The 27,561-nt window shown below is 40.2% G+C and overlaps 1 protein-coding gene across 7 annotated transcripts in view; it reads right to left on the minus strand.

Annotated features, from left to right (window-relative positions):
- Nucleotides 1–4,925: 4,925 nt before the first annotated feature.
- Nucleotides 4,926–27,561, minus strand: part of LOC117435622 (A-kinase anchor protein 9-like) — a 102,953-nt gene continuing 80,317 nt past the window's right edge. For 5 of the 7 annotated variants that reach the window (XM_059012563.1, XM_059012562.1, XM_059012564.1 and 2 more), the window contains 21 exons: nt 27,145–27,294; nt 26,809–26,853; nt 25,012–25,161; nt 22,823–23,326; nt 22,653–22,716; nt 21,122–21,261; nt 19,246–19,437; nt 18,891–19,079; nt 17,103–17,262; nt 14,070–14,286; nt 13,002–13,152; nt 12,087–12,779; nt 11,659–11,879; nt 11,311–11,419; nt 10,535–10,726; nt 7,031–7,231; nt 6,572–6,801; nt 6,293–6,387; nt 5,959–6,085; nt 5,598–5,731; nt 4,926–5,431 (listed from right to left, as the gene is read on the minus strand). In XM_059012563.1, the coding sequence (XP_058868546.1) occupies nt 5,412–5,431; nt 5,598–5,731; nt 5,959–6,085; nt 6,293–6,387; nt 6,572–6,801; nt 7,031–7,231; nt 10,535–10,726; nt 11,311–11,419; nt 11,659–11,879; nt 12,087–12,779; nt 13,002–13,152; nt 14,070–14,286; nt 17,103–17,262; nt 18,891–19,079; nt 19,246–19,437; nt 21,122–21,261; nt 22,653–22,716; nt 22,823–23,326; nt 25,012–25,161; nt 26,809–26,853; nt 27,145–27,294 (3,984 nt within the window). In that variant the 3' untranslated portion in view covers nt 4,926–5,411. The remainder of the gene's footprint in view (nt 5,432–5,597; nt 5,732–5,958; nt 6,086–6,292; nt 6,388–6,571; nt 6,802–7,030; nt 7,232–10,534; nt 10,727–11,310; nt 11,420–11,658; nt 11,880–12,086; nt 12,780–13,001; nt 13,153–14,069; nt 14,287–17,102; nt 17,263–18,890; nt 19,080–19,245; nt 19,438–21,121; nt 21,262–22,652; nt 22,717–22,822; nt 23,327–25,011; nt 25,162–26,808; nt 26,854–27,144; nt 27,295–27,561) is intronic. The other 2 variants (XM_034920856.2, XM_034920857.2) reach the window with 2 other exon arrangements.

Genomic DNA, 27,561 nt, shown 5'->3' on the forward strand with positions numbered 1-27,561 from the left:
TCAAATAGTGCCACAGATTCTTAATGGGATTGAGATCAGGACTTTGACTGGGCCACTGTAGGACATTCACCTTTTTGTTCTTGAGCCACTCCAATGTTGCTTTGGCCTTGTGCTTGGGATCATTGTCCTGCTGAAAGGTGAATTTCCTCCCAAGCTTCAGTTTTTAAGTGGACTGAAGCAGGTTCTCTTGCAGTATTTCCCTGTATTTTGCTCCATCCATTCTTCCTTCAATTTTAACAAGATGCCCAGTCCCTGCTGATGAGAAGCATCCCCACAGCATGATGCTGCCACCACCATACTTCACTGTAGGGATGGTGTGTCTTGAGGCATGGGCAGTGTTAGGTTTGTGCCACACATAGCGCTTTGAGTTGTGGCCAAAAAGCTCTAGCTTGGTCTCATCTGACCACAAAACCTTTTCCCACATCGCAGCTGGGTCACTCTCATGCTTTCTGGCAAACTCCAGATGTGCTTTCAGATGGTACTTTTTGAGTAATGGCTTCTTTCTTGCCACCCTCCCATACAGGCCAGTGTTATGCAGAGCTCTTGATATGGTTGACTGGTGCACCATTTCTCCACCCCCAGCCACTGAACTCTGTAGCTCCTTCAAAGTGATTGTTGGCCTCTCTGTGGCTTCTCTCACAAGTCTCCTTCTTGTTTGAGCGCTGAGTTTTGAGGGACAGCCTTTTCTTGGCAGTGCCTGGGTGGTGTGATGCAGCTTCCACTTCCTGATTATTGATCCAACTGTGCTCACTGGGATATCCAAACACTTGGATATTATTTTGTACCCTTTCCCTAATCTATGCATTTGTATTACTTTATCTCTAACTTCTGTAGAATGCTCTTCGGTCTTCATTTTCCTTCAGATTCACAGTGGGGTTTTTATCCAGAAAATGTGACAGCAACTTTAATGGTTCACAGGTGGAGGCCAATGATAAGGTAATTGTGTCCTCGTTAGGGCAATTTCTTTCATCGGTGTAAACTGGGAGCTTCCACAGCACAGGGGTTGAATACTTATGCAAGCAAGATATTTCAGTTTTTTATTTTTCTTAAAAATATTTCCCAACATAAAACCAATGTCCCCTTACAATAATTGATTTTGAGTTTCAGTGTTTTAAAATAAAATATCAAACAGAACGAAATTTCAATGTACCATTTGTAATTCAGTAAAATGAGGGAATTGGTCAGGGGTCATATATATATATATATATATATATATATATATATATATATATATATATTGAACCACTTTGTAACAATGACCGTGTATTCCTAAAATGAAAATGTTAATGTTACGTATATACAAAGCAGGGATGGGAAGTGGACATATTACTTGGCTGTGGGACGCAGTGTTCTTCCTTCCTCATGCTTCCTTGTGTCTTGTGCTGAACCTGTTGAAAATAAACATAATTGTTGCTGCACACTATTTAAGTATTATATTCATTCTGTTGTGCAATAATTCCTGTGAATGATGTACCTGATGTTCCAGGGACAGACTGTTGTATATCAAACCAACACTTGCAAGCAGATTTAGAACAATGTCTTTTATTACGCTGTAAATGTCGGGTAGAGGTTGTTCAGGCACCCCAGACCTACGATCCCAGCACTGCTTTGTAACAGCATTGCGTGCCTCTATTTTCAACCTTTTCCAAAGATTTCTTAAATTGGCGGCTGTTCCTGGCTGCCTGTCAGGGAAAGCACTACTGAATGTGCTTGTAAGTGCTGCCCATACCAATGTCCGCTGCAGAGTTGTCGTCGAATCCTTTCTACTATCATCCACAGTTTCAATATATTCTTTCATACACTCCACCAAAAAAGAGCATTTGCTCTAATGTGTAATTTTGAACACGATTACTAGTTATGACTGCTTTGGTACAGACATCAGGGGAAAACAATGATTTGTTTTATACTTTGCAGTTTGTAATTAGTCATTAAATTTGTTTGCACCTTTTCATGATTACCCCTGTATTGTTTGAATGTAATAATCGGCTAATATTGCATTTTTCTTTAAACACGATCCTAAGTAAGCTTATTGCTGCCACGAGAAAAAAAAAGAAAAAAAAAGTTTTATTCCCCCCTCCTTAATAATGGCAGCATTTTTCTGTTTTAAAGAGGAAAAAAATAAATCTGTATTTTTGTTTTTCTTGTGGCACCAATATGCTTCTGTACAATCCAATCATTTTCACCCCTCGGTTTTGATTTTAAGGCAATAACATCGCTGTTCCGTACAAACGCCGTGATTGGATGATCCCCAACGTTGTTCTTGATCTTTTTTGTTGCAAATTGAGACTGACTTGTAACGCAGATGGTGATGACCATGCCTAGATTAGGCGCAAGGGTCCTTGAGGTTACATGCTGTCACCACTAACCAAGCTTTTGTGGTCTCGAGTCATCCCTCATCTGCTGTCTCCGCTCAGACTCCCTCGCGATGGTTTTGGTATATTTTTCATAAAAGTTGTTGGTGGTCGAATTGAAAGGGAACGTTCCCTGAAAGAGAAGACGACCACTAACCTGCAAGGTCACATCGGTCGCATTCACGGGCTCGATGCAAAAGACAAAGTGAGCTCCGTGGAGTGACTATTGTTCCCTTGGAAGGCGGGACGGAGGACGTCACTCCCTGGAGGGGCCTATCGACAGCTTTCATATAATATGCTCAGTGAATACTTGAACCTATGGCAGGCACATACCAATAGTATTGTTGGTGGTCGTCTTCTCTTTCAGGGAACCAAGGTTACACCCGTAACCTAATGTTTCCTTACATTAGGAAACAGTAAAGATAATTTGCTAAAAGCCTTATGCAAGATGTAGAGAAATCTCCTAATCTAGTATATTCAAAAGTATTTCCCTGTATGTGAACTTAATAAAAATACTTTGTAGCCAAAGCAACAAATATTACATTTCAGAACATTAAAATCACTGCAATTTCAATGTTCAGTTTCAATTATATCTGTAGAATTTTGATTGATTAGCAGAATGCAGAAGTCAGCCAACAAATGTCAATATTTAACTTGAATTTGTATGGTCAAATTTTTACAGACGCACACAACAAACTGATTAAAATAAAGAAGTGTCTATTTTATATTTGTTTTCTCAAGGCAGTTCTACTATTGTAGCATATACGTTTAAAGTGATCAAGTGAGTTCATTTGTGTAGTTTCCTTGTTTTTCTGTGATTGATAAGAAGTAAAATACACACATTCCATGTTTTGCTTGTATAATAACATTGTAAAATGAAAACGTTAGGTTATTATCATAACCCTGGTTCCCTGAAATAGAAATGTAACCATTACTGCATGAGTATTTACCACCCAAAGACCCAAAACCTGAATAAGATATATCAAAGCCACTCTATGAGCCTGTGACGCAGCCATGGCTCACCCCTGAGGACATAAAAACACTGCAGTCACAGACCTCAACATAATTTTTCCTTCAAGTCTGCTGCAATCATGGAAGTGGTGACCTTGAAGGTTAATGGTTACATTTCTATTTCAGGGAACCAGGGTTAAGATGATAATAATAATAATAATAATAATAATAATAATAATAATAATATCTTAATTTTTATATAGAAAACACTGCAGTTACAAATTAGTTCCAACACCAGGGTTTTGAGGATTCACAACATTAAGTCTGTAGAACCTAGTAAAGATATGGGGAGTAGCCCATACCACTGCATTGCAAATGTCCTTGACAGATGCACCCTGGTGGAATGGGCAGTGAGCTTTTCTGTAGGGGGCCAACTTGACCAGATCATAGGCAGTCCTGACCGTGTCTGCTATCCATTTGGACAGCCTGTACTTAGACAGGGCTAGACCATGGGACTCGCCCCATAGTACACAAAAAGTTGTTCGGACTACCTTCAACTTTTCGTCCTGTCAACATTGTTCACCAGAGCCCGTGCTAGGCAGACCGTATGGAGCTGCCATTCTCTCCGTCAGTGGAAAGGAGGTGGATGGAAAGCCTTCAATTCCACAGACTGGTTGACATGGAATGCTGAAATCGTCTTTGACAAAAAGGCAGGATTGGTACAGAGCGTAACCTTTGTCCTGACCTCTGTAAAAATTAAGAACGCTTTGCAATGGTGAATGCCTGCATCTCACTCACCCGCTTTACAGATGCGATAACCTGCAAGAAAGCCGCTTTGAGTGATAAATAGCTCTCCTGTCAGGTCAGTTCTTGAAAGGAAACATTGCGTTGAGTTCTGTGACTGCACTGTTTTTACATCCTCGGGGGCGGGCCATGACTTTGTCACAGGCTCGTCGAGCGACTTTGATGCATCTTATTCAGGTTTTGGGTCTTTAGGTAATGGTTACATTTTGTACTTGAAAGGGAACTAATTTTGTACTCAAATCCTTAATGCGTATGCTGAAATATCCAGAAAACATATGTATTATTCTGCAGATCCCATTTAAGATATCCCTACAGATATCCCTTTGGTTACATATGATACACAATGGTGTGCATTTAGTTCAAACTTTCATCAAGCTAGGACAAGACCTTTCATAAACTACTTGTACCTCCTTGTAACTTCTTGTGAACTGCAGGCTGTTCCACCTTAAATGAATGTAGCATGGTTTTAAAAGAGAAAGTCTACTTTAATTTGGTGTTGGAGGCACCCTAATGTACATACTGTACAGTACATATGTCCACATATACATTTTTACTAACATACGAATCTAGGGTGAAATGATGAAAGATTGCATGAATATTTGTTATTGCACAAAATTTTAAATAATATTAACACAGATTAATTTAGCTGCTGAAGGCTGTGATGTAACAAATCATTTAAAATACTGAAATTCTTAAATTATAAAAAAAGAATGTAATCTGCATTTGCTAAAGTAATGAGATAAATAGTTATTCAAAATGTATTGCAAAATTAAAAACAGATTTTGCTACCTCTAATACAAATCACAGTATAACAGAATATGTTTTCAAATGTTAGAATAGTCTTTATTTTTAAACTTTGACAAAATACCCATAAAATTCAAAGCTTTCTACCGTTACAAAAATATGTCTGTCTCTACAAGCTGTTTCCTCTGTCCACAATGCCAGTAATTAATAAAGGACAGCATAGTAAAAACTTTGCAGCCTTCTCACAGATGTGCACTTCAGGCAACATTCCCTACTTTTTCTTCCACCCATACAACATTATAAATAAATCAGTTTAAATTAGCATTCCACAAATATACATTTAAACCATCTCTGATTGTATTATGCACAACAAAAAAGCAGACTAATATACATAAAAGCTATTTCCTCTTATATACTGGCAAGAAAACCAGGTACAGTATTACACTCAAGTTTATTTTGGTCCCACAAATATAAACAAAATAGTGATACAAAAACACAGCAGCTCATCTTTAGAAAAGGCAATTCAGTTTCAAGTCAATTTGTGTGTATAACCACAGGGCTTTATCTCCTTGAAGTGGAGCCTGTAAAGGGGAGGAAAAAAGAACATTAGTATCTTTTCAAAACACAAATCCCACAGCATCTATATAGCTATTGTTCCAGAGAACTGACCTCCAAGAATGCTGGAGCTTTGGTTTCATGTCACAAAGAAAGACTCGGTAGCGTGCAAAATGTTTTGTTCTGCATTACCTGACTGTACGCTCCCAAGTCTCCTTTGCAGTGCATCCAGTCTGTGTATATAATCTGTAAGTGCTCTGTCAGGATCGTAATTCTGGAGGTGAGAACAAGCGAGTGAACCTGCACTTGACTCAGCTGGCTGATACCTACAGTAGAACACAAACAAACAAACTCTTATTATAGCTTCCACAGGGTATTAAAAAATAAATAAATAAAATAAAGACTTAAGGACCACCCATCTGTACGACACCCTGGTCAGTACCATCTATAGCGTAACGTGGTTGTTCTTCAGGATTCCAAAGTTAACATTTAAGCATGCTTGCAATATATTAAAACTAAAGAGATGCTGAAGAATACAAAGTGCATGTCCTACTTCTGCTGCAGTGAGAGAGCTGACCTTGGGGATTCCAGTCCTGATCTCGCTCTGCTGGAGGTTCTGCGGTCTCTATATGCCTCAACACCCCCAGGATGGAACGGGGAGCCTGTTCTTGCCTCATTACCTGAAACAATTGAAAAGTCATTAGTACCAAAATTATAAGGACCTAATGTTGTTTTGTTTTACACAGGGATGAGAAATATTTTAACAAAGATACATTCTAACTTGAAACCAAGTTTGTGTAAATACAAATACCTTTTTCGTTAACTATCCAAGAAAAATGCTGTTAAAATAAAAGTTCCATTGTTACTCATTGCAACTGATCTCTTACCTGTTATCTGCCCAAATCCATTTCTGTTAATACTGGATGATGGGCTTGACCCTGAACCTGCAGCTCTCTGCCACCTTCTGACCAGAAACTTCATTCTGAAATACAAAGTGACTTTGTTCTAACAAGGTAATAAAGAAGACATACGATTTTAGCTACCTACACAGCAAAAATGATGATCATACATATATCCTTAAGGCACCCGATTGACTGAAAGACAATAAAGCTCATACTGTATGGGAGAAAAATAAATATATCTAGATGACACTTCAGAAGGCTTACCTGGAAATGGCTATAGTAACTCTGACAGCGGATCTGAACCTGGTAAAACCTCTGCAGCGATGTGTTATTATCTCAAGGTTGTGAGACGGCCGTCCACCCATTTTAGCAATAAGGGAGAGGGTAGCCTCTTCACATTCCTGAAAGCCTCCCAGTAACAGCAGCAGGTACTTCTTCTGGTAAATAAGAGCCTTGCGGAAACTTTCTGCTCGCAGGTATTTGCCATAGATCCTCTGGGGATACAAACACAAGACTGGCTATTAAAATCTAAGTAAGGTTAACTGCAAACTACAGCACATCACAACTGATGTGAACTGATTGTACAAACTACAGGCATGGTCATTTTAACACTACAAGGTTTGAAGGTGGCAATGGCAGAAGTGTCTTCTTGTGAGCATGTTAGGGTGGGCAAGAGGACAAAATGCAAAAGCAATGCATAAATGAATGTTAAAAGTAACATACCTTTAATGTTACATTGTCCACATCAGACCCTGTCATATCTCTGTACAACGCATCGCTTCTGAGCTCTGCCCTTAGTTTGTTCACTTCTGTTTCCGCCTGGTGGAGTGATTTTTCAAGGTTGTCTTTTTCCCTACTCCAGGTCTCTTGATCAGATGTGAGAACATCAATGGTATCCTGGTTATCCAGGGGCTTCCTGTTGGACTTTACAAAACAGGACATGTTTAATTTTCCACTGTCATTGTAAAAATAAAAAACGGAGTTCGATAAAAAAAAAAAAAGTATATGTATAGATAGATAGATAGATAGATAGATAGATAGATAGATAGATAGATAGATATGACATTGGTTTTATGTTGGGAAATATTTTTAAGAAAAATAAAAAACTGAAATATCTTGCTTGCATAAGAATTCAACCCCTGTGCTGTGGAAGCTCCCAGTTTACACCGATGAAAGAAATTGCCCTAACGAAGACACAATTACCTTACCATTGGCCTCCACTTGTGAACCATTAAAGTTGCTGTCACATTTTCTGGATAAAAACCCCACTGTGAATCTGAAGGAAAATGAAGACCGAAGAGCATTCTACAGAAGTTAGAGATAAAGTAATACAAATGCATAGATTAGGGAAAGGGTACAAAATAATATCCAAGTGTTTGGATATCCCAGTGAGCACAGTTGGATCAATAATCAGGAAGTGGAAGCTGCATCACACCACCCAGGCACTGCCAAGAAAAGGCCGTCCCTCAAAACTCAGCGCTCAAACAAGAAGGAGACTTGTGAGAGAAGCCACAGGGAGGCCAACAATCACTTTGAAGGAGCTACAGAGTTCAGTGGCTGGGAGTGGCGTAATGGTGCACCAGTCAACCATATCAAGAGCTCTGCATAACACTGGCCTGTATGGGAGGGTGGCAAGAAAGAAGCCATTACTCAAAAAGTACCATCTGAAAGCACGTCTGGAGTTTGCCAGAAAGCATGAGAGTAACCCAGCTGCGATGTGGGAAAAGGTTTTGTGGTCAGATGAGACCAAGATAGAGCTTTTTGGCCAAAACTCAAAGCACTATGTGTGGTGCAAACCTAACACTGCCCATGCCTCATGACACACCATCCCTACAGTGAAGTATGGTGGTGGCAGCATCATGTTAAAATTGAAGGAAGAATGAATGGAGCAAAATACAGGGAAATACTGCAAGAGAACCTGCTTCAGTCCGCTAAAAAACTGAAGCTTGGGAGGAAATTCACCTTTCAGCAGGACAATGATCCCAAGCACAAGGCCAAAGCAACACTGGCGTGGCTCAAGAACAAAAAGGTGAATGTCCTACAGTGGCCCAGTCAAAGTCCTGATCTCAATCCCATTGAGAATCTGTGGCACTATTTGAAAACTGCGGTCCACAAGCATCGTCCAATCAACCTGAACAACCTGGAGCAAACCTGCCAAGAAGAATGGGCCAAAATCACTCCGACACTGTGTGCAAAGCCGGTACATACTTACCCCAAAAGACTTAAAGCTGTTATTGCAGCGAAAGGTGGCTCTACCAAATATTAATGTGTGGAGGTTGAATACTTATGCAAGCAAGATATTTCAGTTTTTTATTTTTCTTAAAAATATTTCCCAACATAAAACCAATGTCACCTTACAATAATTGATTTGGCGTTTCAGTGTTTTAAAATAAAATATCAAAACAGAAAGAAATTTCAATGTACCATTTGTAATTCAGTAATATGAGAGAATTGGTCAGGGGTCTGAATACTTTTGCAAGGCACTGTATATATATTACTTGCTAACTGATAAAATATATCATTACAATAAATAATTGTACAATTATGACTGACAATTCAGTGAGAAAGCTTACATTAGGTGGAATTATGGAGCTGGCTGCTGTAGAATGGCTTAGTTTTTTCCACAGTTTTTTGAAGAATTTAATTAACTACTACAAGGACGATCACAGAGAGATGTGAAACACCTGTTTTTATGTTCATTGCTAATTCATGTTCCCTTGCAATTAAGAAGCAGTGATGGCTTTAAATCAGTAAATGTATGGAATACAGTGAATTCCCCAAATTATGATCACCAACAGACTAAAAGCATCTTTTTAGTGACACAATATACTTTAAAAACAAATAATAATAATCTGATTTTGTACTATATAATTCATATATCATTGGTGCCTCTGAATCTGCTTTTAGACAATTGTTGGCATGAAACTGAAGTTTAAAACTCAGCACTTCAATACTTTGCTATTTTACGAAGGAGAGAACCCACTGAAGTTTAAATTTCATTTCATTTTCTTTTCTTTTTTTTTTGTTAGTAGTCGCCAATTGATTTTACCCGTTTTTATTCTCCCAATTTGATACACCCAATTGTATTTTAAGCTCAGCTCACCACTACCACCCCTGCGCTGACTTCACGCCGTCTTCCGAAGCATGTGCCGTCAGCCGACTGCTTTTTTTCACTCTGCCCGGCCAGTCTACAGGGGTCGCTGGTGCGTGGTGAGCTGAGGACACCCTGGCCGACCTAAGCCCCCCCCCCTGGGTGGGAACTCCAGGCTACAGGGGCAGCAGTGTGGAGTAGTGGTTAGGGCTCTGGAATCTTGACTGGAGGGTCGTGGGTTCAATCCCAGATGGGGGACACTGCTGCTGTACTCTTGAGCAAGGTACTTTACCTAGATTGCTCCAGTAAAAAAACCAACTGTATGGGCTCCCGAGTGGCGCATCCAGTAAAAGCACTCGCTAGAGTGCAGGATGCGCTCTATAGCCTGGACGTCGCCGGTTCGAGTCCAGGCTATTCCACAGCCGAACGTGGACGTGAGCTCCCAGGGGGCGGCGCTCAATTGGCCGAGCGTCGTCCGGGGGGAGGGAGGGTTAGGTCGGCCAGGGTGTCCTCGGCTCACCGCGCACCAGCGAACCCCTGTAGTCTGGCCGGGCGCCTGCGGGCTTGCCTGTAAGCTGCCCAGAGCTGCGTTGTCCTCCAACGCTGTAGCTCTGAGGCGGCTGCATGGTGAGTCTGCAGAGTGTAAAGAAGCGGGCGGCTGACGGCACACACTTCGGAGGACAGCGCAGAGGTGGTAGCGGTGAGCTGAGCCTAAAAATATTTGGGCATTTCAAATTGGGGAGAAAATAATAAAAACTAATTGGCAACGACTAAATTTTAACAAAAAAAACAACTGTATAAATGGGTAATTGTATGTAAAAAATAATGTGTAAAAAATAATGTAATTGTATGTAAAAATAATGTGATATCTTGTAACAATTGTAAGTCGCCCTGGATAAGGGCGTCTGCCAAGAAATAAATAATAATACAGGGTGCATCCTGCACTCCATGTGGAGTGCCTTTACCGTATGCGCCACTTGGGAGCCCCTTTAAATTTCATTTTCAATGGTGCACACTCCATTGCTATCTCCTGTTACCAACCTGAGAAGCTGAACCGATTTAGTTTTCAGCCGACGGATCATTAAGCAAGGAGACCAGACGACAGATGTTTATAAAAGTCGTATTTGACCACTTACATAATGAAGTCCCCCAAGGCCTCGTTGGCGGAAGCGCCGGACCTCCTCCTCCAGTTTGATCAGAGAGTTGCGCAGGTCGTTCTTCTCCTCGGTGAGGCGGCTCACAAACCCTGTGAGCTCTGCGTTCTGCCTTAGCAACCGCTCTGTCAGGGAGCTGGAAGAACTACTGCCTGTGGGTAGCAGCACACTCTGCTGGAGAAACACGGTTATGTTAGTTGCTGGCCAAATGGAATGAAATTGGTAGACAAAATTACCCCTCATCATGTGACCAATAGGCAAACACAGCAACCATTACAGCTCACAGGTATCCCACATTTCATACTGTAAACCATTCATATTTACAGCCTTATTTGTTTTACTCAAAATCACCATACATTTTAACAAGGAAGTTGAAATTAAAACAGTGTCTCAGTACATTGCATGATTAGCAGTCAATCAAATAAGCAATAAAAAGAACACCATGAAATTGTCAGTCACACAAACTCAGCAAAGCGATTAAAGACGTTTCAAGTGAAAGAACTTTAAGTCATTGTACATACAACTGAGATTCAAAATAACATGAAGTCAAATTTAGCAGGCTGTATAGCAGACACACAACTCCCAGTGTTGTAAAAAAAAAACAGTGACTGGGTTATCCACCTATTCCTATTCAGTAATTAAATTGTTAATTCTCCATGTGTAACCAGGTCTGACTGTGTTAGGTTGACAAGTTTGTGAAATGCATCCCCACACTGACATTTATGATAACAGTAAGTCACACTAATTCTCTTATTTACCTCTACTTTAGGACGGATTGCTGGTAGCTGCTGAAGCTGAGACACAATGTCCTGAATGCTGTTCTGTAACCAAATAAGATTTTCATCATCTGCTGCTTCGAACGGGATCCTAACACAATGCAAAAAACAAAAAATCAATAAATGGAAAAAACAACAACAAAAAACAACGGTTTTATCCATTTTACTCACTATGGTTTTAATTTATTCCTATTTTTTTAAGTCTCCAAATCTCCTTAGTGCAAACATCATTAATAATGTAGTCGGTAACATAATCAGAGAACACCATCAGTCAGTTTCTTAACTGGTTGATCACAAATCTTGAATTCTAAATTCAGTCAATTATCTTACCTGCTGGATGCTTTGCTTGCCAGCGTTTTCAGCTTAGAAGCAATTAACTGAAGTCTCTGGATGATGCCGTCAAGATGCTTTATGTCTGCTGGTGCAGCTATTCCTCCATTGGCTTCATTTAGAGAGTGACCGCTGGAGCCTACTGTCAGGACATCAGAAATCTTCTGCTGCAACACCCAATCTCTCGTTCTGTCGACAGGTATATCTGCTCTACAGAGACTCTGCATTGTCACAAAGATGTTTAAAAAAAAGTATTCAATAAAGACATTAAGTAAATATTATTTCATTATAGTTGGAATTTTCATCATAAGATTGTCTGGCTGACTAATTTGGTACATACTTTTCTGTATCACAAAAATGTAAATGATATCCCTGGTAAAATTTCTAATCACTGGTCCTAGCTACTGTTTGCTTATCAGACAGCTTACCGTTTGAGGATCAGGCTGATCAGCGTTCTCTCTCTGGTTCTCCTGGTCCTGCAGCTCACTGACACTCTCCTGGAGCCGCTCCCTCTCCTGTTGAAGTCTGACGACAAGCTGCCTCTCCCTGTCCAGCAGCCTCTGGAGATCTTCATCCTTCAGCTGCAGCTGCTCCAGTTTGTCCTGCACCAGCCTGTAGGCCTCCTGCTCCTTCTGCAGGGCCTTGCGGTGGAGCTGCCTCTCCTCATCTAGCTGCTGCCTCACCTGCACCACCTCCAGCTTGTGTCTCTCCATGTCCTCCAGCAGCTGCACGATACGGGTGTGCTTCTCATCCAGCTGGCCTTGGAGGTCACCAAGCAGCTCTTTCATGGTCCGGACACCATCCTCCATCTGACTACACCCAGCATCGGCTGTCGAGTCTCCTGCCTCCAGTCGCCGCTGTGGACTCAGATTCAGCTGGCTACGCAGCTCTTTCTCCTGTTCCAGGGCGCTGTTCAGCTCCAGTGCTCTGGCCTTTTCTGAATCCAGCAGCACCTGCAGCTCCGATATGCGGCTCAGCTCGTGGGAGAGCTGGGCTTGGTGAAGGGTCTTTTCTGTCTCTGTCTGCTGCTTCAGATTGGCTGCTGCCTGTCGCTCCTGCTCCAGGAGGGTTGAAATCTGGCAGTTTTTACGTTTCTGGTCCTCAAGTGTGAACTTCAAGTCCTTATTTTAAAGGGGGCAAAAGTATGTACAAGTATTTAAAAATAAGTAAATACACTATTGCCAATGTGCCTTTCAGACCTTGAATGAAATGCTTTGCTTTCTTGGATTATAATTAGTAAAACAATTTTTGGAAATAGCTTTTTAATAGGTTAACTGTTTAATTCATGTTGTCATATAAACTACATGGCCACATAATACCCAATACACATTTGCTATAACTACCTCAAATTCTTCCTTTTCTCTCTCTTGTTTTCGTTCTGATTTACACTTCTCGTTTTCAAATGCCCATTGAAGCTCTCTGGATTTCTTTTGCTCATTTGCCAGAGCATCATTTAACATGTCCATTTCAGCAGTCTTTTCCGAAACTTCAGTCCTGTTAAGAGAACGATCGGTAATTAGTACAAATGTTTTTTGATATGTTTTTGGAGAAATTACTCAAATAAATAAGGAACCATTGGCACCCTCTAGTAATAAAATTAGTTTTTATCCAAACAAAATAGACAGGCTTGATGAATGAATGTAACTTGCTTTGGTTGCTTGCTTTGCAGGATCTATTAAATGATAACATGGTTGTTTATGAATGACTTGGTTAACATTTTCTCCATTCTGTAAGAAATATCAGCGGTCTGTTAAAGGTTCCATTACTGCAAGCTAACCTTAACACTGTAAAGCTGACAAAAAGTCACATGGTTCAGTAACATAGATAAGCAGCACACCAGATAAATGAACACACTGGTGAGTCACACTGGGGAGCACACTGTTTCATGGCTGCTGTGAACACACTGGCAGCTACTTCAGCCCTGCCTCTTAGCAGATGCTCTTTTATTGAATCCTTTATTAATATTTTGTCAACACAATAGTCAACAAAATAGAATTTTAGAAAAAAAAAAAAAAAACCTATATGAACATAATTTAGATCTTTTATTTAGCATCATGTAATCACAGAAACTACAAAATGATATCGCAAAAGTGTGCTGGAAGCCATAATAGTAGTACAGTATTTCATGTTAGATTTCCAAAATGTCAGATTTTTACATTTGTGTCCATTTTTTTGTTAAGTAAAAAATTATGGAAAACTACAAAGCTGTGTGTAATTCAATATGCTATCATAACATTATTCGCCAGGTTTCATTCGACTTTATGAAGCAAAATCTGTTCATTCTATAGGGTAATGCAAAACGTTTGTATACAGTTGTACAAGCTCATTGATTCCATATATTAATCTACTGCTTGGTATGTTAGTGTTTAAAATCAGTACAATATTGTAGAAGGAAAAAAATAATAATTCACCTGAGAGCTTCCAGCTCTTTCAAATGTTTGTGTTGTGCTTTAAGGGTTGTCTCGAGTTCCAGTTTTGTTTGCGCAAGCTCATTCTTAAGTTCAGCTATCACCATCTTCTCAGAGTGGAAACGATCCTTCAGCTCATTTCCACTTTCCTTCACACGATTCACCTCCAGTTCTACAACACTAGCCTGATTGTCTTGCAATGTATAGTCCTGATGTCCATCTAAGGGAGATATAAAAATGTAGTTACTACAAAGTACATTAGTCCATAGTTATGAGACTTGATCTTATATGAGAAAGAAACCACAAACCAAGGTATGCAAAAACAAATCCACTTTTTTTCTTAGCATCTGTGATAGCGTACTCTGTAGAACTCTTCCAGCTGTGACATCAGGCAGATGGCAGTCTAACTCTGTCTTTACAATGACTTTTCAGAAGTGTTTTGGCTAGATTTAACAGATCAACACCATTTTATGGAATGTTTCAGGATAAAAATACTGTATAGGATTTTTGCATAGTTTCCTTATTATGAGCTGGAATATGACACTAAACAAGGACTGATAACATATTAAGGGTAATCTTTTTTGTATACCAAGCATCTTTAAAAAAAATAATAAATAAATAAATAAAAGCACCAGAGACAGCTACAGTGCCGTGAAAAAAGTATTTGCCCCCTGTCTGATTTTCTGCAATTTTGCATATTTTTGACACTGAATGTTATCAGATCTTCAACCAAAACCTAATATTAGATAAAAGGGACCCTGAGTGAACAAATAACACAAAAATTTGATACACATTTCATTTATTTATTAAAGAAAGTTATGCAACACCCAATGCCCCCATGTGAAAAAGTAATCGCCCCCTTAGACTCAGTATTATTATTATTATTTGTTTATTTAGCAGATGCCTTTATCCAAGGCGACTTACAGAGACTAGGGTGTGTGAACTATGCATCAACTGCAGAGTCACTTACAATTACATCTCACCCGAAAGACGGAGCACAAGGAGGTTAAGTGACTTGCTCAGGGTCACACAATGAGTCAGTGGTTGAGGTGAGATTTGAACTGGGAACCTCCTGGTTACAAGACCTTTTCTTTAACCACTGGACCACACAACCAATAACTGGTTACGCCACCTTTAGCAGCAATAACTGCAACCAAACGCTTCCTGTAGTTATTGATTATTCTCTCACAGCACCGTGGAGGAATTTTGGCCCACTCCTCCATGCAGAACTGCTTCAACTCGGTGACATTTGTGGGTTTTCAAGCATGAACTGCCCGTTTCAGGTCCTGTCACAACATCTCAATGGGGTTTAGGTCTGGACTTTGACTAGGCCATTCCAAAACTTTAAATTTCTTGTTATTCAACCATTCTGATGTAGACTTGCTTGTGTGTTTCGGATCATTGTCTTGCTGCATGACCAAGCTGCGCTTCAGCTTCAGCTCACGGATGGATGGCCTGACATTCTCCTGTAGAATTCTCCGATACAGAGCAGAATTCATGGTTCCTTCAATGATGGAAAGGCGTCCAGGTCCTGATGCAGCAAACCATCCCCAAACCATGACACTACCACCACCACCATGCTTGACCGTTGGTATGAGGTTCTTACTGTGGAATGCAGCGTTTGGTTTTCGCCAGACATAACGGGGCCCGTGTCGGCCAAAAAGTTCCACTTTTGACACATCTGTCCTTAGAACATTGTTCCAGAACTCCTGAGGATCATCCAGGTGCTTTTTGGCAAACTTGAGATGAGCATTCATGTTCTTCTTAGTGAGCAATGGTTTCCGCCTTGCTACTCTGCCATGAATCCCATTTTTGCCCAGTGTCTTTCTGCTGGTGGAGTCATGAACACTGACCTTAGCCAAGGCGAGAGAGGCCTGCAGATCCCTGGATGTTGTTCTAGGGTTCTTTGTGACTTCCTGGACGATTTTACGCCTTGCTCTTGGAGAGATTTTGGCAGGACGGCCACTCCTGGGAAGATTCACTACTGTCCCAAACTTTTTCCAATTGGACAATATGGCTCTGACTGTGGTTCGGTGGAGCCCCAGAGCCTTAGCAATGGCTTTGTAACCCCCTATCCAGACTGATAGGCATCAACAACTTTTTTCCGGAGGTCTTCAGGAATTTCTTTTGTTCGTGGCATGATGTGCCTCTAGAACATGTGTGCTGACAACTTCACTCTGATGGTAAGGGCCAAAGTTAGTCAGATTTATATTGGGCAGGGCTGGCCCAAATCAGGCCTGGTTGTTAACCAAAGTACTCAAACAGCTGAGCCTAATTATCCCTTTAATTGGGTTGAGTTAACTAGGGGGGGCAATAACTTTTTCACACCTGAAGATTGCACACCAGACAAATGAAAGAAGCACCAAACTTTGGTGTCATTTTTTCTTTGACTTCCTCTATACACTACTACAACACACAAAAACATCTGACCAAATACAATGTGAAAAATGTGCAAAAATGCAGAAAATCAGACAGGGGGCAAATACTTTTTCATGACACTGTATCTATCAAGGCAACATTGTATTGTGAACAAATTAAAAATGTGAAATTACTTTCTCCAAATGAATTATGCACATTTCTGTTCTAAACCATATACATCTCTGTGAACACTGTGTTTTGAACCAGTTTGTTCTATGAAACTGTACTATAAACATTAGCTACCAACTGCAAGGAGAAGTTGAGTGTGCACTAGGCTTGTACAGGTTAAAATGGAAACCTTGCCATTCAGTTTTGTATGATTCTAGTGTTAACTTCAGCATTAACCCAAATCCCCTTTAGAAGTTTCACTAATGTCAATCTTATTTAAATAAAATGTGTTGTGTATTGTGAAAAGGGTCCTGTATGTGTATTGTGTATATTATATACATTATTAAGTATATTATGCCATTATACCGTATGAATGATGCCCTGGAATTATTGAAATGCTTCCTACTGTCACTTTATACTGCACAACAAAATTAATAAAGTAACAGTTTGAATGAATTGTATCCTGTTCCATAGAAATTGTGAATCATGTATAGTACTAAAAGCCTGTACCTGAGCTTGTCTGCAGTGCCAGCTGTGCTGAAGCCCTGTCACCCCTGCTATCACCTTGCTGAGCCCTTTGCAGCTGTGCTTGCAGCTGCCCAATCTCCATCAGCAGACTATTCCTGTCAGCATCCTGAAGGATCTCCATGGCATCCCTGTTCCGAGCATCCTGGCAAGGCAAAACATTGTTGGAGTTTGGATTTTGTAAAAAACATTTCCATGGGGCATAATACAAGAGGAAAAACATTAGGTTATTATCATAATCAATCAATATATATTTTATATAGAGCCTTTCATAGTGGACCACCATCACAAAAAATAACCCTGGTTCCCTGAAACAGAAATGTAACCATTACCGAATGGGTATTTACTAAGGCTGAAGCGATGCATCGATATATCAATGCATCGTATCATTTGACAACTATCGATAGTCAAGCCTGTGCATCGTTTTTGTGTAAAAGGGTTAGAGGCAGACACCGCGTGTGGAAGACAGCCCACTTATACCCGTACTGGAAATGCGTGGACGCTGCTCTGGCATGGGTGTCAATGACCCTATTGGAAAGCCCTAGACAGCTGAAAGGCAGAACCTATAAAAGCCTCCGAGGTGAGCAGCCGTGGGCCGGTTCCGAACATCCCCTCTGGTAGCGGGCGCAGCCGGATGTGCCGGTCTTTGAGGCTGCTGTGGCCAAGGGCTGCTGGTTTACATACTGAAGGGGGTTGCTTAGGAAGCAGGCGAACCAGCTCCTTAGTGGGGCATCTCGTCTTCTGGAGTGATCGGGGCGTCCAACAGCGGCGCTTTGTCCCCATCAGGCACACGTGCCTGGGCAAGCCAAAGCTGCCTATGTGCAGCTACCAGCGCAGCTAGGTTTCTACAACCAGCCTGTCCGTTGAGCTGTAGCAGGTTCTTGTTAACCAGGCGCAGCTTATCCAGCTGTTGTGGTGAGGGCCTGTGGTTCTCATAAAGGGACTGCAGCAAATTTGACTGGTAGGCTATGCAGCCACCTTTCAAAGACAGGGTGATGAGGAAGAGTGCTGAGCAGGAGTAAGGGATGCACAGCGCTCCTTAGAGCTGTGGGATAACCATTTCTCAAGCGTGCATTTGGAGAAAGGGCCAGAAAACTTGCAGAAGCTGCAATTAGCCAGTGCCTCTCTGGCATGCTCTGGCCCCTGGCAGACTTCAGCACCAGGTCGGTACAGGTACGGTACCCAATCAGAACCTGGTTGGTACCGGGTTGGTGACTTTAGCACCCAGATGGTACTGAGTCGGTACCAGTAGTGGTGTGGTAACCTCGGGAGAGCACAAAGTCAACTGACTTATGTTGCTGGATCCCTGGCAAGGAGCGACTCTGGATAAGGGCATCTGCTAAATTAATAAAAATAATAATAATAATAATAATAATAATAATAATAATAATAATAATAATAATGCACACAATAAGTGTAATTAGTAAAAACTATTACAGCGATTAGCTTAATATCACATATGTGTAAAAACACAATAAAAGCGAATATATACAGATAGAAGCAATAAGTAAGGTCAATCTTGAAAAGAAAAATGTGCTGGGCCTTTTGTGCCCTCAGGGGCGGGGCCATGACTGTGTCACAGGCTCAAAGAGCAGCTTTGGTATACAAATTTTCAGGATTCAGCATTCGGTAGTGGTTACATTTCGTACTTGAAAGGGAAACTATTCTGCCCACAGAACTGTAATTATTATTATTATTATATTTCAACATTCAGGGTTCTTCCTAGACTCCTTATCATAGATAACTGGTCAAAACTTTACATCGATTTTTCACCTGTTCACGCAGCCGGTTTTCCAGCTGGTTCAGATGTACAAATATGTCACTAGTCTCCAGTGATGCCATATGCGTTTCAAGTGCACTCTTAAGAACACTGCGCTCCTTCAAAAAGACTTGCTGGATAGCTTGGAGGAGTTCTCCACGCCAGTCTGCAACACCTTCAGCTGATGCAAAATTCAAAGATATCTAAAGGGCAATAAAAACATGTCTTTGTCATTGCTTACATGTTGTCTTTGGCCAGATCATTACAAAAATATTGCTTATTTTACCATTATGTTTTGAATAAGTTTTCATTACTACTATACACATCAAATTCTTGAATATATTTTTGTTTTGATTAATATGTATTTACCTCAGTATCTCTGTGAACTTGCATCTTGGTAATCAAAACCCTGAGTGACTCAACCGTAGCCAGGAGTGCCTGCTTCTCCTTCTGCCAGCATTCAGAATACTGCTCTGATGTTCCCATCTTCCCTTCAATGCAAGGGACCTCGGACAGGGAGAGCACCTGAATTCCTTCCTGAAGTACTTCTCGCAACAAGTACTATGGAAAGAACATCAATTATTTAATTAAGTGTTCTCTTTTAAAAACAACTGTGCTGGCAGCCAAGTGCAGGTAGAGGAGAACGCAGGGTCATAGTCTAAAGATATTATGCTAAGATTTCACATTGCTTTGACCAACTGTTTGTGTCACTAACTACAGTCATTCCACGTGATACTGTACTCAATTCTGTATTTATTGCTCTAGTATCCAGTGTTGTACAATGTATACTTTAAAATTCTGTTAATGATTTGGAAGTCTGCCAATGGTCTGGCCCAATCTCTGTATACCGTATTCCTTCGAATTTAAGACGCCATCAAATTAAAGACGCAGACCAAATTTACCACCCTCAATTTGAAGAAAAAATAAAACATCAAATAAACATGCATTTACAAACATACAACCGCAATTAAGCTGTTGTATCGAACAAAACCGACATGAAACAGTGTTGTTGTAGATTAACCACGTAGCTCGTTTATTGTGCTGTGTAGTGAATAATACTTAATATGGCATATCTGTCAGACGCATACCACTCACTCACGGCATCACGCATCCTGGCAACAGCAAGCACAACATCAGGCAACACATAACCCAGCAACCACAACAGCACTGACAACATTGCAAACACAACAGTTAGAACCTGTTTTTCTCACAATTTGTGAACTGTGGTATTGCTTGTCATGTCGAAAAATACGGTGGTCTGATCAGCATTCCCGATCTATCCAAGCTGATACTGTTAGTTAGATATTATGAAATTGGGGGCTCTCGAGTGGCGCATCCAGTAAAGGCGCTCTGCGAGGAGTGCAGGATGTGCCCTATAGTCTAAACGTCGTGAGTTCAAGTCCAGGCTATTCCTTTGCCGACCGAGGACGGGAGCTTCCAGGGGGCGGCGCTCAATTGGCCGAGCACCGCCCGGGGGGAGGGAGCGCTAGGTCGGCCAGGGTGTCCTTGGCTCACCACGCACCAGCGACCCCTGTAGTCTGGCTGGGCGTCTGCGGGCTTCCTGTAAGCTGCCCGAGAACTGTGTTGTCCTCCGACGCTGTAGCTCTTGGGTGGCTGCATGGTGAGTCCGCAGTGTGAAAAAAAGCAGTCGGCTGACAGCACACGCTTCGGAGGACAACGTGCGTTTGTCTTCGCCCTCCTGAGTCAGCGCAGGGGTGGTAGCGGTGAGCTGAGCATAATAAAATAATTGGCCATTCCAAATTGGGAGAAAATAATAAAAAAAAAAAATTGGCAACGACTAAATTAAAAAAAAAAAAAAGAAATGATAAAATTGTAAAAGCTTCTCTTGGTATTCCTCAGGAAGCTAATACCGCTTCTTTGTGAAAAGCTGAAATCAGGCATACATCTTTGTTGTCTTTTCTCAGCAGTAAGTCACTTTGCTGCTTGTGTATTTGGGCAGCTGTTTGTGTTGTCTTTTCTTGGCAGTCAGTCACATTGCTGTTTGTGTACTTGGATATTCACGTCTTTTGTTGCTGATTTTAATACACACATCACTATACTGTACTAGAATTTAAGACGCAGGATATTTTTAAAAAGCAAAAATGGTTAAAAAAAAGTGTGTCAAATTCGAAGGAATATGGTACTTTAAATCTTAATTGTTTAGAAAGAATACAGGTGTAAGGTAATTCATTTGGGACAGACTGCAGATTGTAAACATTTGACTGTTGTACATTCCCCTCCTTACCTTTATTTTGTCAGGTAGTACCTCTGATGAAGTCTGAGGCATTTCATTGTCTCTCCTGGCTTCCTCTGGAGTGATTCTGTACTCCTGGTTTTGAGTGGAAATGTCATAATACATTCTCTGACTCCAGTCTGAACTGCTGTCTGAAAGGGGTTGACAAAATGTTAATGAGAATTTAACAAATAAATTGCAGTAAATTATATAACCTAGTTTAGTACTTTAAGTATATACAAAAGCATATATCACGTTCACCTGAAAAAGAAATGTAACCAATATTGAATGGGTGTTTACCCCCTAAAGCGCCGAATCCTGAATATTTTATACCAAAACTGTCTTTGAGCCTGTGACGCAGTCATGACCCCGCCCCCCCAGGGATCAAAAAGTACTGTGCTCACAGATCAGTGTCATTTTTCCTTCAAGCCTGCTGCAATTATGGACATAACGACATTGAAGGTTAATGGTTACATTTCTATTTCAGGGAACCAGGGTTATGATAATAACCTAACTTTCCCTTTCAAGTACGAAATGTAACCAATACCGAATGGGTGTGTATCAAAGCAGTTGCAAGGGTAAGATTGCCGAACGATTGAAATGCTACGAGGCTAAGCCAAAGGCTGACCTGTGCGTTACCATTCAGCACCCCAGTAACAAGTACCTGGGGTAAGAAAATTGAGGGAACATTTCACCTCTATGTCTGCGTTGTAAGGGTCGACTGAGAAGCCGCCATTAAAACTAGTTACAAAATCAGGGTTTTGAGGATCCACGACATTCAGTCTGTAGAACCTAGTGAAGCTAAAGGGAATAGCCCACACTGCTGCTTTGCATATGCCCTTGACAGATGCACCCTGGAATAAAGCCCACAATGTTGCAAGGCCCCTGGTGGAATGGGCAGCGAGCTTTTCTGGATGGGGCAAGTTGGCCAGTTCAGTTCATAGGCAGTCTGACCGTGTATGTTCTCCACTTGGACAGCTGCTACTTAGACAGGGCTTGACCATGGGACTTTGCCCCATAGCAAACAAAAAATAGTTCGAACTGCCTCCAACTTTTCGTCCTGCCAACATAGTATGCCAGGGCCCGAACTGGGAAGAGCATATGGAGCTCAAGTCAGACTGGAAAGGAGGTGGCTGGAAAGCCTCCAACTCCACAGGCTGGTTGACATGGAATGCTGCTGCACAAGGATTGTTCCCTAATGGACAATTTCAGCGATGCACTTAATATCATAAATGGCGCAGAGATATGCGAGCAAAGTACTTTTGATCCCTTGGGGGCGGGGTCACGACTGCGTTACAGGCTCAAAGAGCAGCTTTGGTATACAATATTCAGGATTCTGGTCTTTATGAGGTAGACACCCATTTGGTAATGTTTACATTTTTGTACTTTTGAAAGGGAACATAATATTATTTCTGTACCCACTTCCCTGTGGCTTTGAACTAAAACATAAAATCACACATTAGAACATAAACATTTGTAGTAAAATGTGTGTGTATATAACAAATCACAATCTGACAAATGGTTCAAAATATAAATAACTTACCACTAGTGTATCCATCTCTAAACTGGGAAGAACCAGGCTGTTCCAAAACGGAAGCAGGGATTCCCTAATATAACATTTACAAAGTGTGGTTAGATGCATTTTAATACAGGCACAAAATAAATAAATATAAAAAAGGTAGAGCACTGTATGAATAAATTACACAAACTAACCCCGGTAGCTCTCATCTTCTCTAAAAACGCATTTAAGGCTTTGCACTGCTCCCTCAGAATCTGAGAATCACTCTTCAGTGTGTCACTCTCACAAATGTGTCGTGTCTCCATGTCCATTATTTCAGCAGCATGAAGTTCCTGCATCTGCCCAATCTTCTCTTTGTACTGTCTGATTACTTCTGTCAGCTGCTCTGAAGAGCTGCTATTCTGTTTAATGAGATCAATTTGGATTTCAGCATCTTTACACAAAACATTTGGGGTCTGGAAGCTCCTGTCCACGTTTGCAGGCTTATCGGTTTGAGATGCAGAGTTCTTCCTCACCAGTGAAGGTTTCTCTTTGGTTGAAGTGTGTTTCGTTTTATCGCAAACAATGTCAGGTTTTCCCTCAAAGAGTTTGGTGTCTTTTTTCTGATGATGATGGCCCAGCGCCTCCTCTGCTTTCGCCAAAGCTTCCTTTACTTGTTTAAGATCTTCCTGAAGCTGTGCAATTGTCAAATCCCTCATCTAAACAAAAGTAATTTGTAATTAAAAACATTTCACAAGTTTCTTTGCTTTTGTGTTAAACTACTAACCTTTCCAAGCTTAATCATACACCGTTCCATTGAGCGAACATTCTTCTCGTATTTTCAACCACTTTTAGTGGCCCCCTTTTGTTTGAAAAATCAGTATATAGTATGTTTCTATATTTGTGATTACTGCTTAGTAGAATAAACAAAGTATATATGTTAATGTGTGTAGCTATTCATGTTACTTTTTAGTGTAATTGTAATTACACGATGAACCCACTTTATATCACATGATATAAACTGGGTTTCAAGTTTGCCTAGGACAGCACATTACAAGTGCGAGAAAAAAAAAGAAAGAAAAACTAGCGGTGAATTAAAGAGCAGTGTTTTAATACTGTATATTTAGTCGTTCTTTACATTTAAACAAATGCATATAGTTTACAAGCCAAAGTGTTTTGTTTTGTGCATTTGTATAAAGCCCAGGACACACGAGTGGCGCGAAGCAATACCGCTTTGCTTGGTGGACACACATTAACGGTTTTGAAGCGGCGATAAACAAAAAAAGAAAGACTGCCCACCATCTCCCAGTACTGTACAACATTTCTCCTAATTTCCTCAGAATTTCTTAGCATAACCCCTTTCATGATAAGCCCATATACCTTGACAGTCTGGAAGTTTCTATTGGTTGCAGGTATATACTTTAATTGTGCTGCTTATATACTAGGCTATATATAAAATATATTGTGAATAATACCTACCTGGCATCCCTACAGCCTGTGCAACTGTGCACCAGATGATAATCTTCATATTAACGTCCATGAAATTCTTAGTTTTATAATCAAATAGCTTGGGATGCTGAGAAACTTCAGCTATCAGTAGCTCCTCCATGTTGATGGATATTCGAGTTCATCAAGACATGACGTATCCCACAGCATGGACCTGATTGGCTAGACCCAGATTTGCCACTGCAGGAAAATGTTTGAGCAGCAAAATATTGCTCGCCGAGGGATATTTTGCCGTTCTAAAATTCTGCCACTGCGACAGTTTTCTGCAACGTCATTTTTTCATCAATGTGTGTTCACTCTAATTGAAATAAAAGGCGAGCGATATGTGCTGCATTTTGCCGCTCCCTGCTAGCGGTGCCGTGCCGCTCATGTGTGTCCTAGGCTTAAGACTGACTATGTGAAAGAAGAAAAATTTGGCGATGTTGGTGTTTTGTAACTGAACTGTATCCCGTTAAGACCGTCCACACAGCATTTGAGAGGCTACACAAAATGTCAGTTTATCAGCAGAGATGATTATTGGTTTTTGGTTGCACTGAAAATTAATTATACCCTGTGGTTACTTAGTACAGCCCGCATTTGACAGGCTGCACAAAACGTGACAATAAGAGCGTTTTTGAAAAAATCGTGATAATAAACAGGGTACGATAGTAAGCTAGGTGATATAAAACTGATTCATGTGTAATTGCAATTACTGCAACATAACTAACTGTAATTGAAAAAAAAAAAACATTGTAATTGTAATTTCAGCAAACAATTATGCTGTAATTGTAATTATAACCAACCCCAGGTCTGCAACCAACACTGTGTGTTTTGCTAATTTATGTTCAGCTATAAGGAAGTCAGAATTAATAACCCTTTATATCTCATATAAAACACACAACTGTGTACTGATCCTTACTTGTAAGCCCTCCTTAAGTTTTTCTGCACATTCCCTGTAGCTGTTCAATTCTTCTTTTGTGACAGCAGCTTCGGAATTAACCTGCTCAAGCTCCAAAACCAGTTTAGATATAGCAGCAGGTTCATTACTTTGTGGTATGTGTTTTGTAGCCTGATAAAAGATTTAAACAAGAAGATAAAATTACATCATACTGCTATTTGTGGTAAGTCAAAAAAGCTAACCAATATCCTGCATTAAAATGGAATTAATAAAGTCTGAAGAAAAAAAAAATATATATATCTATTAGTACATCATGAGCTACAGAACAAAATGACATCACAAACTCTTGACATTGTGTTAAAACCCTCTTCAAAATAAATAAACAAACAGGTATTGTGGCATATTAGAAATGACAGCATATCATTAATTGTAATTCATCGTTATGCTTACATTTTTAAATGCTAAAATGTTATTTTGCAACAACTTCACATTTGCCATCTTCAGCTCCAAAACAATTTTAGATACATCAGTTTGTTTGGAAAACACACAAAACTTAAGTGAAAAAGTTGAGTTGGAATTAATTTGATCGACAATCATCTCTGATTATGCTGTAGCAGCTTTATAAATATAAGAGCATAAGAAAGAGAGAGGAGGCCATTTGGCCCATTTGCTCTTTTGGTTGTTAGTAGCTTATTGATCCCAGAATCTCATCAAGCAGCTTCTTAAAGGATCCCAGGGTGTCAGCTTCAACAACATTACTGGGGAGTTGGTTCCAGACCCTCACAATTCTCTGTGTAAAAAAGTGCCTCCTATTTTCTGTTCTGAATTCCCCTTTATCTAATCTCCATTTGTGACCCCTGATCCTTGTTTCTTTTTTCAGGTCGAAAAAGTCCACTGGGTCGACATTGTCAATACCTTTTAGAATTTTGAATGCTTGAATCAGATCACAGCGTAGTCTTCTTTGTTCAAGACTGAATAGATTCAATTCTTTTAGACTGCCTGCATATGACATGCCTTTTAAACCCAGGATAATTCTGGTCGCTCTTCTTTGCACTCTTTCTAGAGAAGCAATATCCTTTTTGTAACGAGGTGACCAGAACTGAACACAATATTCTAGGTGAGGTCTTACTAATGCATTGTAAAGTTTTAACATTACTTCCCTTGATTTAAATTCAACACTTTTCACAATATATCTGAGCATCTTGTTGGCCTTTTTTATAGCTTCCCCACATTGTCTAGATGAAGACATTTCTGAGTCATAGATTCCTTCTTCAATTTCAGTATCTCCCATATGATATTTATAATGCACATTTTTATTGCCTGCGTGCAGTACCTTACACTTTTCTCTATTAAATGTCATTTGCCATGTGTCTGCCCAGTTCTGAATGCTGTCTAGATCATTTGGAATGACCTTTGCTGTTGCGTTTGTGTTTGCCACTCCTCCTATTTTTGTGTCATCTGCAAATTTAACAAGTTTGCTTACTATACCAGAATCTAAATCATTAAATGTAGATTAGGAATAGCAGAGGACCTAATACTGATCCCTGTGGTACACCACTGGTTACCTCGGTCCATTTTGAGGTTTCTCCTCAAATCAGTACTCTGTTTTCTACATGTTAACCACTCCCTAATCCATGTGCATGCATTACCCTGAATCCCTACTGCGTTCAGTTTGAGGATTAATCTTTTATGCGGGACTTTGTCAAAAGCTTTCTGGAAATATACTTGCTTTATGGTATGTATGTATGTATGAAGCATAAATTTATTAAATCCATTGTTTTCTATCATTAAATATAAGAATTGGTATTTTCTATTTACCTGTTGAAGATCGTCTTGAAGATTTGCAATAGTCAATTCTCTTTCCTAAACAAAAGAAATGTCAAATATAATTCAATTTATGCCATTGGTCATAAAACCAGTATCCTGTATCAAAGCTGCTTGAGAGATGGAAATAACATCACTTTGCTTGTAAAGGGGTATATTTTGATCATATGCCAATAAATAGTTACTACATTTGACTGAATTAAATCTATTTTTATTTAATTACATTTTTTTAATTTAGAAACTAGGAAACATTTTTTTGCAAAATTGAGGAGCTCTTTTAAAGATGTGTTAATGCGAGAGTAACAAAACAAATGGTTTTCTGATTCTTACTTGCAACTCATCTTTATGCTTTTCTGCACACTTCCTGTAGCTGTTCAATTCTTCTTTCATTGAAGCAGCTTCAGACTTGACCGCCTCCAGCTCCAAAACCAGCTTTGATACATCAGCGGGTTCATCCCTTTCAAGCTTTGATTCTTTTGCCTATGTAAGTACATTTAATATATCCAATTAAAACACTTAGTTATGGCAGCACCTTGACTTGGCATACAGTACATGTCTACCTATGCTTTACCTGCTGTACTACAGTAGGTGTTTCCACTGTACTAATCACAAAAACAACAATGAACTGTAGCCTTCTTTGCACTATAATAGTGAACAGCTTCCTGACATATTACTTAAAATATGAAAAGACATGTGCAATACTTGATGCTATATATGTGAAACAGAAAGCTATCAATTCTATTTTAT

This window comes from Acipenser ruthenus, chromosome 3, assembly GCF_902713425.1.
Source record: "Acipenser ruthenus chromosome 3, fAciRut3.2 maternal haplotype, whole genome shotgun sequence".
Classification (NCBI taxonomy): Eukaryota; Metazoa; Chordata; class Actinopteri; order Acipenseriformes; family Acipenseridae; genus Acipenser; species Acipenser ruthenus.